Genomic DNA, 15,453 nt, shown 5'->3' on the forward strand with positions numbered 1-15,453 from the left:
AAATTGGCTTGTATCCTGAAATAGAACAATTGCTTGAAGGATTACAAATATTCAGTAAAATATAGGGCAGTTTCTTTGGTCCTTTCCATTTTACTGGAGATTATTTGCTTTTAATAAGATTAATCTATAAAATTTGTAGAAATGATAAACTGGAAAACATCAGGTTTTCCACACCTTCAGGTTGGTTGAAAGATAAAATTATGAATCTATCTCAAAGTTCATAGGAATCAGATATGAACAGCAATAAATGAATAATGATTGTGTTTGCACTATTACAAAGGCAGATGTAGTCTTCTGTGACGTTTTTCTACCCAAAAGATACAAAGCTGCTACTGCTGTTGTGTACTTTGACTAAGAAGTCGTGGGTTACTGCTGTGCTGCATGAAGCAAAATATTTAATATTTGAAATGCATAATATTAACTCTCTATGCAATAACCTAGAAGCATGATAATTTACACCTCGTTTTAGTTCTTCTCTACAATGGACAAAGCCACTAAGCGCTATACATTGTTCAAATATTTGACAGGCCTGGAGGTTTGTATTCAAGTCCCTACCTACTTTCTTTCCTCTGAACATTGTAGAGAAGGGGTGTCAAATTTGTGGCTCATAGGCTGGATGCATCACATGCTGACTCCACTCCACCCAGTTTAAAAAAGGGGGGAGAGTCCCAATACGTCACGTAACACCACCTTGACAACGTGAGTTTGACTTTAGCCCTGTTCTTAAGCTAAAGATTTGAATGACTGAATGATCTAAAACTTGTATAACAACTATATAATCAACTCACCTATAATAAAGGAAAGATTTATGTAAAAACAAATCAGCAATTTCAACCACAGAAATTATATTTTTCTTTCAATAAACTGGACAAAAATCAAAGAAAAGTCTTCATAATAGTAACTATAGATTTGTGAGTATGTATATGTGTGCGTATGTGCATATACACTTGTTTACAATACCATTTGTAAAACCAAAGACTGACAGCTTTAATGTTTCGTTAAAAGACTGACTGCCTCATTAAATGTGTTTGCTTCTGAAATATGCATGAAAGTCATATATATAGTATAAGTGTAATTCTGTAATCAGCATTTATAGATGAAATGGCATTTATATACTTAAGAATTAGGGTTAAGTCTCCATGATTTCAGAGAGTAAAATGGACAGCACCAATTGATTGGGAGTCCATCAGTACGGTTAGGAAGGTGCAGAGTTTTTGAGCCTGCCTTATCTACATTTTCTAGTAAAATACATGAGAAAATCTCATTTGCAGAAAATCTAGTAAGGGTTATTTCTCCACAAATTAAGAGAGCAAAATTGACATCGCCAATGGATTTGGAGTCCACCAATATGGTTAGGAGGGTGCAAATTTTTTGAGCCTTATGACAGTTTCTAATAAAATACATGGCAAATCCCAATTCGTGGTAAATCCACTTAGGGTTAGGTCTCCACGAATTCAGAGAGCAAAATGGACACTGCCAATGGATTCGAAGTACATTGGTATGGTTAGGTGGGTGCATACTTTTCTACCCGACTTTATCTACATTTTCTAGCAAAATATATTGAAAAATCTCCCTTGTGGAAAAACCCTCATAGGATTAGGGTTAGGTCTCCATGAATTTGGAAAGCAAAAGACATCGTCTTAAAGACCATTTAGCTACATTTTCTAGCAAAATACATAGAAAAATCCCATTCACGGAAATTCCACTTAGTGTTAGGGTTCGGTCTCCACAAATTCAGAAAGTAAAATGGACATCACCAATGAATTCAGAGCCCAGTGGTATCGTTAGGAAGGTGCATACTTTTCGAGCCTGTCTTTTCTACATTTTCAAGTAAAATACATGGAAAAATCCCATTCACAGAAAACCCATTAAGGGTTAGGATTAGGTCTCCATGAATTCAGAGAGCAAAATGGACATCACCATTGGATTCTGAGCCCCTGGGTATGGTTAGGAAGTTGCATACTTTTCCACTTGTCTTATCTATGTTTTCTAGCAGAATACATGGGAAAATCCCATTCATGGAAAAACCCACTTAGGGTTAGGTCTCCATGAATTAGAAAAAGAAAATGGACATCACCAATGGATTTGGAGCCCACCAGTATGGTTAGGAGGGTGCATACTTTTTCACCCTGTCTTATCTATGTTTTCTTACAAAATATATGGGAAAATCTCATTCACAGAAAAACCAACATAGAGTTAAAGTTAGGGTTCGCTGTCCATGAATATGGAGACGAAAGCAAACATCACGAATGGATTCGGAGCCAAGTGGTATCACTAGGTGGGTGCATACTTTTCCACCCTGTCTTAGCTACATTTTCTAACAAAATACATGGGAAAATACCATTCATGGAACATCCACTTAGGTTAGGTCTCCATGAATTCAGAGAGCAAAATGGATATTGCCAATGGATTTGGAGCCCACCGGTATGGTTAGGAGGATGCATACTTTTCCACCCTGTCTTATTTACATTTTCTAACAAAATACATGGGAAAATCCCATTCAAGGAACAGCCACTTAGGTTAGGTCTCCATGAATTCGGAGAGCAAAATGGATATCGCCAATGGATTCTGAGTCCATTAGGAGGCTGCATACTTTCCCACCCTGTGTTATCTTTGTTTTCTGGCAAAATACATGTAAAAATCCCTTTTGTGGAAAAATCCCACGTTTGGTTAGGGTTAAGTCTCCATGAATTTGGAGACCAAAATGGACATTGCCATTGGATTCAGTGCTCACTGGTATGGTTAGGAGGATGCATACTTTCCCACACTGTCTTACTTTCGTTTTCTAACAAAATACATTGAAAAATCTCATTTGTGGAAAACACACTTAGGGTTAGGTTTCCATGAATTTGGAAACCAAAATAGATGTCACCATTGGATTTAGAGCTCATAGCTATGGTTAGGAGGATGTATACTTTTTGAGCCTGTCTTATCTATGTTTTCTAGCAAAATACATTGAAAAATCCCATTCGCGGAAAAACCCACTTAGGGTTAGGTCTCCAAGAATTCAGAGAGGAAAATGGACATTGTCATTAGATTAGGAACATATTGGTTTGGTTAGGTGGGTGCATATTTTTCTACCCTGTCTTAACTACGTTTTCTAGCAAAATATATTGAAAAATCCCCCTTGTGGTAAAACCCTCATAGGGTTAGGGTTAGGTCTCCATGAATTTGGAGAGCAAAAGACATCGTCTTAAAGACCATTTATCTTGAGGAGAGAGTATTGTAATGAGTTGGAGCTACAACTCACGCGATTGCCTGTAATATTTCCCTTTAAATTTACTTTTTGATCCTTATTTATATTTTTAAATGTATTAATTCGTAATATACAACATACCAAAATTATTCATAACATTTTATTTCAACAATCTGTATTGGTGACATGTTCATAATGATTTAGATTTTATATCACACGATATAAAAGCATTCAAAATGTGTTTGGTCTACATGGTGTCAAGGATTCTTCTGGATACTTTAGAACATGTTATCTCCACATAAGCTCTACTATCATCCTCAAATAAGAGACTCTAATTTTGGTGAGAAGGAATTTCAACCATGGCTTACTGCAAGCAATTTAGCTCTTAAAATTTTTGATGACAATATCTCATTTGGAAATTTAATGTAAGCTTATCTTCTGTAATAGTATTCACTCTTGATATTTTTCTTCACAGTATTTAATTTGTTTTATGTTTATGGTAGCTAATAAAGACTTATGCCGATTCTCACTTGTCTTTGTGTCCAGTTATTAAACTATGAATGGAATGCTTTATGTTCCGTGTAGTCTATTCCCCCCCCCGCAAAAAAAACTACATAAGATTGAAGCCTTATAAAATGTTATGCTTTATGAAAACTCAGCATAGCGTTACCATTTAAATAAATGTTTTTGAATAAAAACATGAAAAATTGAAGGAGCTACAAAACCAACTGTGATAGTATCTTTCTGATGAAAAACTGATATAAACACTTTTCTAAGAGGAAAGCAACTTAGAAAGATATGTGCTTTGTTCATTTTTATTAAAATATCAGAAGCTGATTTACTGTATTTCAGAACACTTAAAGTTTTGAGCATTAAATATGGGTCAGGAATCTCTAAACTTATCAAAAATGACATTCTTTCAAATAAATCCACAAAATAACTCTTGCATAGTAAATTATGACAGTGCTTTGACTCTCATAAAGAATGAGAAACTTTCACAGGAAAACTATTTCCCTCTAGTATGCTGCTTATTTTGACACTGTCAATTCATCATTTCAAAAATGAGATAAAGCATAGACCACTTCACTCAAGAAGCTCATTACCTCATTAAAAATATAGTCAGTCTAGAACTCCACTTTTCTTAGATATTTATTGTTAAACAAAATAATTTAAAGGGAAAAGATTTGTCCTGTTTTGGCTTCTCTACCTGTCTATTTCATGACTGCCTATAAAAAATCCATGTAGTGAAGCGCTTATATGTAAAAGACTTTTCTAAAATAAGCCTCAACAACTGTCTTAATGTTTTATTTTCAGTTTCCTAATTTCAGAAACCTCAGAAATTAGAAAAGTTGTGACAACCTATATCCTACAGAATTGGCTCTGGGATATGATTAAAATAATTTTGCCCCACCAGACTTACAAGTCCCTTATCCCATGGGGGTCCAACCTTTTGGCTTGCTGGGATGCACTGAGTGACTGAGTGAAGAGGAATGGTCTTGGGCTGCATATAAAATATATAATATACCTCATGTATATAAATTACATAGTAATTGTAAAAGTTTACGATCTTGTGAGGCTGCATTACTAGCTGTTCAGGGCTGCATGTGGTCCATGGATTGCCGGTTGGACATGCTTGCCCTGTCCCTTCTGTACTTATATTCTGTCTTTGTCTTTGTCCCAGTTAACTTTGATTCCAGATGTAAATGAGTCCACTCTGATTAATGTTTATTCTGAAGTGAAGTTTTAATATTTTGCTTTGCAGTAAATTTTAACACTAAAATTAAACCCTATTTATATTTATGCAGTGAGCCTTTAAGATTTCCATAAATGAAGTTAAATCAGTTTATACAAGACTTTCAATTTTTATTCTGCCTTACTTGTTTTACTGCCATATTTAATAAATGTTGTGTTATTATCAGTGTTATTTGTTGAGCTACTTTGATGTAAGGCATCAGGCTAGAAATCAGGCTAATCCTGTCTCAGGCACAAAGCCAGTTGAATTAAAATTAATTGGTTGATTATATTAGCATTGTTATGTAATCTATGTAATAAGAATATGTAATATCTATGTTTCACATTATTTACAGTATATATTTAATATAGAAAAAGTACCAATCTATTAAAAATACACAGTCAGCAAATTAATTTTTAATCACTGTTTTCTAAGGATAATGATCTACAATTCACTCTGGATATAAGACTATATTACTTCTTTTGGCAGAAACACAAGCAGAATATAAAAGAATATCCTGTCCGGAATTAAATAGGATTTGCACTTACTGTATCAACAGACACAATACTGTTATCTATTGGATATGGTTAATAAAATATCATGTAAATAACATCAAGGAATTATTGAGAAAAAAATCAATATGATAACATTAGCCAGGTTGCTGTTGCAATCCTTTCATCTCTTATTTCTCAGAATTTGTTTATCTTTTATATGGGCTTCCATAATGAATATCCATTACAGTGAATCCTCAACAAGGCAAAAAGGAACATCTATTGAATCCGAAAGACATTTTAAGCATACATATTTTAGACATATGCAAAACTATGAATGGGATTTAAAGCATGCAAAGAATGGAAACGCATAATCCACTGAATCCAAAATACATTAAATAGAGGTTTGTTAAAACTATGATTTATTGCATATTTGGGACCATAAGGAAATGATATGTAAAGCTACAACTATATCTTTATGAGAAATGTTTCATTATTTATTAAATAAAGCAATGATTTATTAATTTTCATTTCATATATGATGAATCATATATGATGAATGTAAAAATTAATTCATCCAACTTAATTTTAATAAATTTTTAAAATTGTTGAAAATAAACATGATACATATTGTTAAGCACTTGTATGTATGAAAGTAAATTATTAGAGCTTACTTTCAGAATTATTCTTTGTAAATACAGACTTTTAGCTCACAATATTAAATGTACCACTGATGAAATTATTTATGGATATGTAAAAAGCTGAAATTCAACAATTTGTAACAACTTATATGTGAAATAGTAATTTAAGAGAAAATTTCACTTATTCTGCTATAGAGATCAAACATTGGTTAATAATTGATGTACAGGGATAAATGCCTCTGTGTCCTAATGTGTAAATATTGTAAAAATAATGTATTCTTAAGAGGTACGTGGAATATTTTTCCATCATTTAAAGTCCTGAATAGTTTTGATGGATTAATTTTTCACAATTATCATCGTAAGCAAAAGTAAGAACTCTGTATTTAGAAAGAATAATACTAAATTTACATTCTACAATTTACTTCCATATATTTAGGATTTTAAAAGTAGTGTATCAAACCAATACATATTTTACAAAAAATATTTACAGCTATATTACTTACATACAAAATTAAGCACAGCAAAATCAATTTACTGCAACATATAATTTTGAGAAAAAGTAGATGGCTTGTCTCATTCATTTTTATTCTACTAAAATCAGACCCACAAAAATGTATGATAAAACATGTCTACGCACTGGCATCATTTTAATGCAACCATAAATTATTTACTGACAAAAAACTCTCTGGTGAATTTTTAGTCTATTAACTATATTTTAACAACTTTCTAACTGAACAATGAAAGCATTCACTCTTCATCAATGTATTTTAATATTACTTTTGAAACACTATAGAAATATGGTTGAGCAATTCTGAGTATTATTCCAAAACAGAAAATATGGAAGTCAGATAGTCAACGTGTAAGTTAATGTTCAGTATAATGACTTTCCTTCATATTACTGCCTGCAGCAATATTTTTGAAATGCTGAAAGTTAATCAATAGTTGCTTATATTCCAGGAATTGCATGACAACAGCATAGTGTATCAGTGTCAAATATTTGTACACTGCTAGAAAAAGGGTGTAGCTATTCAAAACTTTGTACTTAATCTATTTTCTTGTAAAATTAAATCCAAGACAATGAGCAAATTGGTTTTAGATTTTATTTTAAAATTGAGTTAAAGTATGGACACCCTTAGCACGACTATGCCAACTGTTCCATTTTATTTTATTTTTTAAATGGCATACTAAAGTAAATTTATTTTTTAAATGGATCACCTTTTTCAAGGGTCAAAACAATGGTCTTTGGTTTTCAGACCCACAGTTACTTGCCTTCAGGTGCAAATTTATAAGCACATTCAGATAAGACTTTGACCTTACCACATAATAAAAATCACATAGATTTCCTATTGTTGCTTGGTAATTTTATTTTCAAAATACTACCCTCACCCAGAAAGTACTCATGCTTATATAGGATTCACTTCACAAATATAAATATGAAGTAATCAAAAGCCCAAGGCAACTTCAGTCTGTTCAAAACTCATTTTCCTCTCTGCTTGGAGAAATATGTCTGAAATATAAAAATAATAGGAAACTATGTGGCAGAAAAGAAAAAGTCACTGCCAGTCATTGTGCAAATAAGTATTGCTCTTCATGTCATTCAGTCTGCTAAAGTCTGCTAAATTTCAAAAGAAATTTTAAGAAGGAAGACTTAATGACAACACAATGAAGTCCAGAAATTGGCATCTAAGCATTAATCTTTATTTTAATCACTGTTATATTATTCTCAAAATACAGTAATTTATATTATTTTATACATAAGCACATTATTTTACTTTTATCATTCTGCATTGCCACAATTGGCTATGTCTTTATTCTAATGTTTTATATGAGGTACATTATTTTTTAATCCAGATTGAAGATAGCACTTGGCCTTGGAGAGGTATGCTGGGATACAAAAGGGAGGGTGGGTCAGGACAAAACACTGAATTTCCTCTCCTTTCCATTTAAGAAAAAGTAAATACACGTTGATGTGATTATTCTCCGGGCATAATTTAATAACATCTTAACTCAGTTGCATTGAAATTAAAATTTAGTAACAACTTTTGGAAGCTTCTGGGCACTTTAAGATTTAATAGAACTGCATTCAGCCATCAGCCTCTGCTGTACAATTACTGCAGTTTTACAATTATTATTAAAAAATAAAGCCAATCTTTAAGTTACTTCCTATTTTTTCAGTAATAGCATATTAGAAAAGAATGCAACTGTGCAAGAATGTGAACATAAAAATCTTCACAATATAGCTCTGCATAATTATTTTTTTTTAACCCCAAAAAGTTTTCTGGAAGGGAAACCAGCTCTGAATTTCATAATTAAACTATTGTTGAATTGACTTAGCCAGTATTTTAAATGGGTTTTTCATTTTTTATATACATACAAAACTTCACTCAGAACATCTGGAATTTTATGAAGATTAATGCTGACAATGTAAAAGTCCAAAGCATATGAACAGTTCATTGCTTGAGTAAATAAAAGCTGTTTTACCCTTTTTCCCTGAGGGTAGTGAAAACATTAGCTATTTTTAAAAATAAAATATTCTTCTTGTTGTTTGTGAACTAACCAGACACTTCATGTGTATAATGAACATCTGTGCTCCTGACTCAAGCAACTGCTGGCAATTTCCTTATTTTCAGCTGTGAAAGACTTGGATCTCAAAGATAAATTCATACATGATATTGATATGCTTTGGTACATTTGAGTTTCAAAAAAATCTTTATCTGAGGGGAAAAAGTACTACTATTATTTAATCTTCATTTTACAATCAAAACACCAGTGAAGATGAGAAGGGCCCCAACTGAAATGCCCTAAGAGAAGGTAATTTTTGTGCTGTTTTTTCTTCACTCATATCTCAATAAATCCATCATATATTGTCCTCTAAACCTATGGTTACAGGATGATCAGAATATGTTTAAATAATCTCAACAAAGATCATTAGCACATTAAGATGTTTCATGGAAAAAAAAACCCAAACCAAAAAGACTTTGGGACATCTTGTATTGAACCCAATCTGCTCAGTTATCTATCCTGTACCTTTTGTAGCAATCTCCAAATTATTCTAACAATCCAATCACATTGGCCACTTTGTTGCTTTAAATATAAAGTATATATATTTTTATCAATTCCTTTAATACTTTCCTCTTGACTTCTATAATTTCTTATAACATACATATTTTCTGCAAATTTAGTGTCCTCATTAGGTTCACATTGTCTAAAGGAAGCTTTATGCTACGAAATAGATATTCTGGAGTTTTTCAGGACTTCTATTATTGTGGAATTTATTTTTCAATTTAAATTATTTATAGAGCTGCCCATCCCACAGTAATGACGGTATACTCACTGAAAATTCAGCAATGCACCTATTGTTTATATAATAATTTGTAAAATTTGCAATGTCTTACAAGTGTAAATTATATATTATAGTAACAATTTATACTATTATTACTCACCAGTTTCAATCTCTGCAATGGTATCCTGCTTGTGTCTATTGGGGTTCTCTCTGTGACATTACCAAACCTGACTTCAGGTATAGCAATTGCACACATGACATGAGCCCACCTATAAAATTATAAAAAAAAGTACATGCATGCAAAGACAAAAGAAATACAAACATTAAAAAAATTAAAAGAAAACTTCATGTAATTATTTTTGCACATTTCCAAAACTGCATGTAAATCAAGATCATGGTTTTAAATATTTTAAAGTGTTGAATTCATTTTGAAATATGATCAAATAGGTAGACGTATCATACAAAAGTACTGTGTTCAAATAATTTCTTTTTTTCCTCCCTATGATTATTTTCAGTTCTATCAATTATGCAATTTTTGAAACTTAATTTGTATTTAATTTTTAAAAATATTGAGGTGATATTAGTGAGTTTAATTAATTTAAAACCGTGTGTAGTTATAGTTTGATTTAATCTCTAATATTTAATAATATTAGATTTAATAATAATATATTTCAGAAATAAAAACCAGATAACTACATTTATTTTATTTTATTCTATTTATTAGACTTGTTTGCTGCCCATCTCATCAAGAGGTGACTCTGGAAGGTTTATAAACATTAAAAGCTATTAAAATATTTAAGCAATAAATAATCATAATCGTAATAATTTATAATTAAAAATGGGAATGAAGGGAGAGAATGCACATGGAGGGGGAGTTTCTTGTTTTAATCCATCATCCACCTCCAAAGTGATGCACCCCGTTGGTTGCATGAAACATTTATATATCTAAGTATTCATTTGACAGATTTCTATGCTATTAAGTGGAGCCCTAGATGTAGCAAGCTTTCCATATGAAAGGATCTACCATTTGATTCTTCCAGGTCAATCACTAAAAAAATGGATTATATGAATGAACATTCATACAAATGCAATTTATTATTTATATACAGTTACATTCAAAATAATACTCCATTCCATATAAAGCCTTCATTTTGAGATCTGTCTGTCTATCTCCTGGAAATAGATATTGCTGCAATCTGGACTTCCTAATATGAGAATGTGGGGTTTTCTTTGTTTCAGTAATAATCTTTTAAAAATCAGTTTGTTCAAAGGACTGGTGCAAAATGTGAGGTATGTTTGAGCATAGTAGTGGCACTACTGATTTATTATGCATTGTTAATAGGTTTTATAATATCTAATTTATTTATTCTTTAATTGCAAACTCGTTACCTATTCAGTATTCCAATATTGCCTCAGAATTAAACTGACCAGAAGTTGGTATTTTGGAATATTCAAATTCACTTAATATTCTTTTATTCCATGCTTAGCTTGTAACTTGTAACAGCACATTCATTTTCCTATAATACTCTATACTAGAGCTTTGTCAAACCTGGTCTCTAAGTTGGCAAACATTGGATCAGTATGGAATTTCATTCTTTTATAGCACCAATGGATCTATCTCACCCGCCTATTTCATCCGCACAGATAACACAAGGGCATTTGGAGAAATCATTAAGTCTTGTGATATATTTTTATATATCTTAAGTACATTTAACTTAATTTTTATGTTTTTAGCCAGATGTCACAAAATTCATTTCACCTGCATTTTTAACTGAATTTGATTCATAAAAAGAAGTAACACGCACATTTTAACATAATTATTCTTCAGATATCATGCTTTTCCAAAATTAATATTCTGAGTAATTTTTCAAGAAAAAAGGTATACATTCAGGAAATGTTGAATACGAACCAAGATTTCTTATTGGTTATTTAAATTGGAATATAGTGAGTTCTGAAAAAAGAATCTTATGATTAGCAGTTAGACCGCTCCATTGTGGAGCCAGCCAGTTGATTGTCAGGTACCTGCCGCGCATACACAGGGTGCGGGGCACGTGCAAGATGTGCATGCGTGCGCTGAGGCATGGGGTGGGGGGGCGCACAAGCATGCAGAGGCATGGGGTGCATGCATGTGCAGAGGCATGAGAAACATGCATGTGAAGAGGCATGTGGGCCGTGGGGTCGTGTGTGCATGTGCAGAGACGTGCGGGGGTCACTTGCACATATGCAGATTGCCCGTTCATAAGCTAGTTGAACTATTGGTAATGCAAAGTTCAATATAGTTGATAAAATAACAAAGATAAAACAGAGGGAATCTATTAGCTAAGCTACTTACTTTTTGTCAGTAGTTTGCTTGAGTGCTCCACCTCTCAAATTACAGAGACAACACTCCTATGGGAGGGGAGGGGAGGGGACAGGAGGAGAGGAGAGAAGAGGAAAAATTAACCTTAAACTGCAATAAATTTTATACAATTGATTGTAAGATAAAAGTAATTAATCTCAATCTAATATTTACCATCATAAAACAGCATAATATAAATTACAATGTTTTAATGACTTTCAGTGCTTTTTTTGAGATGTTAAAATATTTTTAATTCGATTCCTCAAAAAAGTTGATGGAAGTAAAGAAATCACATGACATTCTGGAAATAGAATTTGCACAAACTTTTGTTAATTGTTATAATATATGAAAATTCCACTTAAATCTGATACATTATTTTGGACACATTACAGATATTCCAAGCACAATTGAGTCCACCATTTCTGTTGTTAAATGAGGCATTTGTTAAGTGAGTTTTACCCCATTATGACTTTTCTTGCCACGGTTGTTAAGTGAATCACCAAAGTTGTTAAGTTAGTAATACTGTTGTTAAGTGAATCTGGCTTCCCCATTGCTTTGCTTATCAGAAGGTCACAAAAGGTGATCATGTGACCCCAGTACACTGCAACTGACATAAATATGAGTCAATTGCCAAGCATCTGAATTTTGATCGCATGATCATAAGGATGCTGCAACAGTCATTAGTGTGAAAATGGTTCGAATGGGCACTAAATGAACAAACTGTTGTAAGTCAAGAACTACCTGTACTATGCAGTCTCTGCTTGAAAATCTCCAGGGATAATAACCCATTCCTCTAGTTGCCAGCTCTTACCATTAGAAAATTCTTTCTAACACTTACACTGAATCTATTTCCCAGTAGTTTCATCTGACATCCACTTTCTCCTCATTATGATCATCCTTCAGATGTCTTAAGACAGCCATTAAATCACCCTTAGTCTTTTCTGTTATAGGTTAAACATTTGCCATTCCTTTACTACTTATAGGATTAGATTTCTTCTGGATTTTTGTCTCCCTATCTGTCTGTCTCTCTCTGAGTGTGTCTGCTAGAACTTCATTCACACACAAAAAAATCATACTAAAATTAAGTTCACATAAAATAAGCTATATTGTTTATAAATTTAACTGATGACACAAATACAAACCATGTTTTCTCACATACATAAACCACTCTCACATATAGAAATACAACATACAAACATGTGCATCCTTCCCTCCTTCAAATAAAAACTGCAAAAGAGAAGCGGAAAAAACAGGATGGATTTACAGTGAGGAGAAAGAAAAACTGTATTTGGAAGGAAAGGGATGAGAAGAGAGGAGATAAGGTGAAAGAAACAAGTGGATTGAGATGTAAAGAAAAGAGAGATCAGTATTGTTTAAACATTACAAAAAGCATTACCTTCAAGAGGCAAGCTGATTCTTTCAAAAACACATTGGTAAACACATATTTGGTAATACAACGTATGATTCTTCTAACCTCCTGAGCTTCTATTCATTCACACAGCATCACTGATTCCTCTCAGCGGTAAAAGCTCCTACGTACTCACTGGTAATTATTGAGTGGGTAGAATGTCATCTTCCTATCAGAGGAATAGGTTTTTGGTAGGACTTTCTCCAAAGAAAACATGCTCATTCATAATCTTCAATTCATCTGACTGAAAGAATGCTCACTAAAATCTGAAAAACCTTTATAGCCTCTGGAGCAGGATGGGGAAAAATATGTGGATTCATAGATGACTTTTCAAAAAATCAGTGTGTCCAGAGAGAGAAATATCTGTCTCTACCTAGGATTGAACTCACAGCATCCTGATTGTGAGGTGAGAGCTTCACCTCTAGGCCACCATACCACTCATTCAAAATGAAATTTAATACTATGAAAATATATTTTAAAAAACAAAAATGCAAAAGTAACAATATTACTAATCTAATCAGGACCATACAACTGCCCATCAGCTAGGCAAATGCCATCAACGTGGATCATGCTGGGCTACAATCTATATTTTGGGAACCTGGGAATGTTTTCAGGAAAGCAGAATCAATGGGTCAGTGCCAGCCAGAGCAGGACAAAGGTGGATTGAGTTAGTATGTTTATGGATGACTGGTATAACAATATAAGTTTCTCCTTTATGAAATAATGTAAGTCATCTAGTACACATGCAAGGCACATTGTCAGATTACATATCTAGATAATGGTGTATAAGGTAACCTACCTCTGTCGCTCCCGACAAAAAGCTGTGACCTTAGTAATTGCTATCACTGTTAGGTAAGTATACTTAAAAGATGTGCCCCTAGACAAGTGCTACAGACTCGATTTCATTTTCTCTACAAGCACATCTTATCTGATCAGGTCAGAAGGTTATTTCCTCATCAAGCACATGCTATAGTGATTGTATCTGAACATAATCTTCAATTTAAATAGTCTCATTAAAAGCTATGAATTTTATGGAGTGTAAATGTGGAGAGAGTCTATTAAAATGAACAAAAAAGAGGCAAAGTATAATTCTCACAGTAAATTGATTTGTCTTTTTTGTCAATTATTCTTCTGGTAGCTGACTGAGGAAAAAATCAGAAGTCATTGTCAAGACAAACCATTCCTATAAGAGCAGTACTCTGTGCTTTTTGTGGGGCGGGAATGGAGTGTCCTTCCTTCTAAGAACTTTGTATATGTGGCTGCAATATGGCAAAAATTACATGATCCTATTTTTACTTAAACCTGGTCTGCAAATAGCGTTGAAATAGTTATTAGAAAAGATAAGAGCACCAGCCTCAGTTTTCCCCAACTGATTTCATTCTGCTAAAGTAATGACTTTAAGGCAGTTGTTTTCAACCTGTGATCTGCAGACCCCTGGGTTAAGTCTTGGGGATACATGGCCATAGTTACAAAAGGTATTTAAAGGGGGTCTGTAGAGAAGAAAAGATTGAGAACCATTGCATTAAGGTACATCTTAGTACATTATAACTGCCTAATATATTTGTTTAAAATGTACCAAGTTTCATATCAGCATCTCGAGGGAAAATACATATATGTTTGAAAACCATCTTCACTCATCTTTAACTATATTAAATAGCAAACTGCAATGATTAAACATAATTGGCTATTTTAGGGACTCACAAAAATTAATATAATGAACATATTTAGACTAAAGATAGATTAAAACATTGACATGGGCTGTACAAACAATAGTTAAGCATTTTGGAAAGGTTGTATTTTAGTGTTCATGTTAGAATAGAATAGAATAGAATAGAATAGAATAGAATAGAATAGAATAGAATAGAATAGAATAGAATAGAATAGAATAGAATTCTTTATTGGCCAAGTGTGATTGGACACACAAGGAATTTGTCTTGGTGCATATGCTCTCAGTGTACGTAAAAGAAAATATACATTCATCAAGAATCATAAGGTACAACACTTAATAATAGTCATAGGGTACAATAAGCAATCAAATCATACTAGGAAACAGTCAATAAAAATCATAAGGATACAAGCAATAAAGTTACGGTTATACAGTCTTGAGTGGGAGGAGATGGGTGAAAGGAAGGATGAAGATTAATAGTAATAGTAGTGCAGACTTTGTAAATAGTAGGACAGCGTTGAGGGAATTATTTGTTTAGCAGAGTGATGGCGTTCAGGAAAAAAACTGTTCTTGTGTCTAGTTGTTCTGGTGTGCAGTGCTCTATAGTGTCGTTTTGAGGGTAGGAGTTGAAACAGTTTATGTCCAGGATGTGAGGGGTCTGTAAATATTTTCACAGCCCTCTTTTTGACTCATGCAGT

General features: G+C 33.0%; 1 protein-coding gene across 12 annotated transcripts in view; it reads right to left on the reverse strand.

Moving 5' to 3' along the window:
* The window catches only part of KDM4C (lysine demethylase 4C), a 196,363-nt gene that overhangs the window by 29,568 nt on the left and 151,342 nt on the right, over positions 1 to 15,453 (reverse strand). For all 12 annotated transcript variants that reach the window (XM_026703723.2, XM_087926663.1, XM_087926667.1 and 9 more), the window contains exons 17-18: positions 11,676 to 11,731; positions 9,504 to 9,612 (exon numbers count right to left, since the gene is read on the reverse strand). In XM_026703723.2, the coding sequence (XP_026559508.1) occupies positions 9,504 to 9,612; positions 11,676 to 11,731 (165 nt within the window). The remainder of the gene's footprint in view (positions 1 to 9,503; positions 9,613 to 11,675; positions 11,732 to 15,453) is intronic.

This window comes from Pseudonaja textilis, chromosome 2, assembly GCF_049901715.1.
Source record: "Pseudonaja textilis isolate UNSWEBS1 chromosome 2, rPseTex1.2, whole genome shotgun sequence".
Lineage (NCBI taxonomy): Eukaryota > Metazoa > Chordata > Lepidosauria > Squamata > Elapidae > Pseudonaja > Pseudonaja textilis.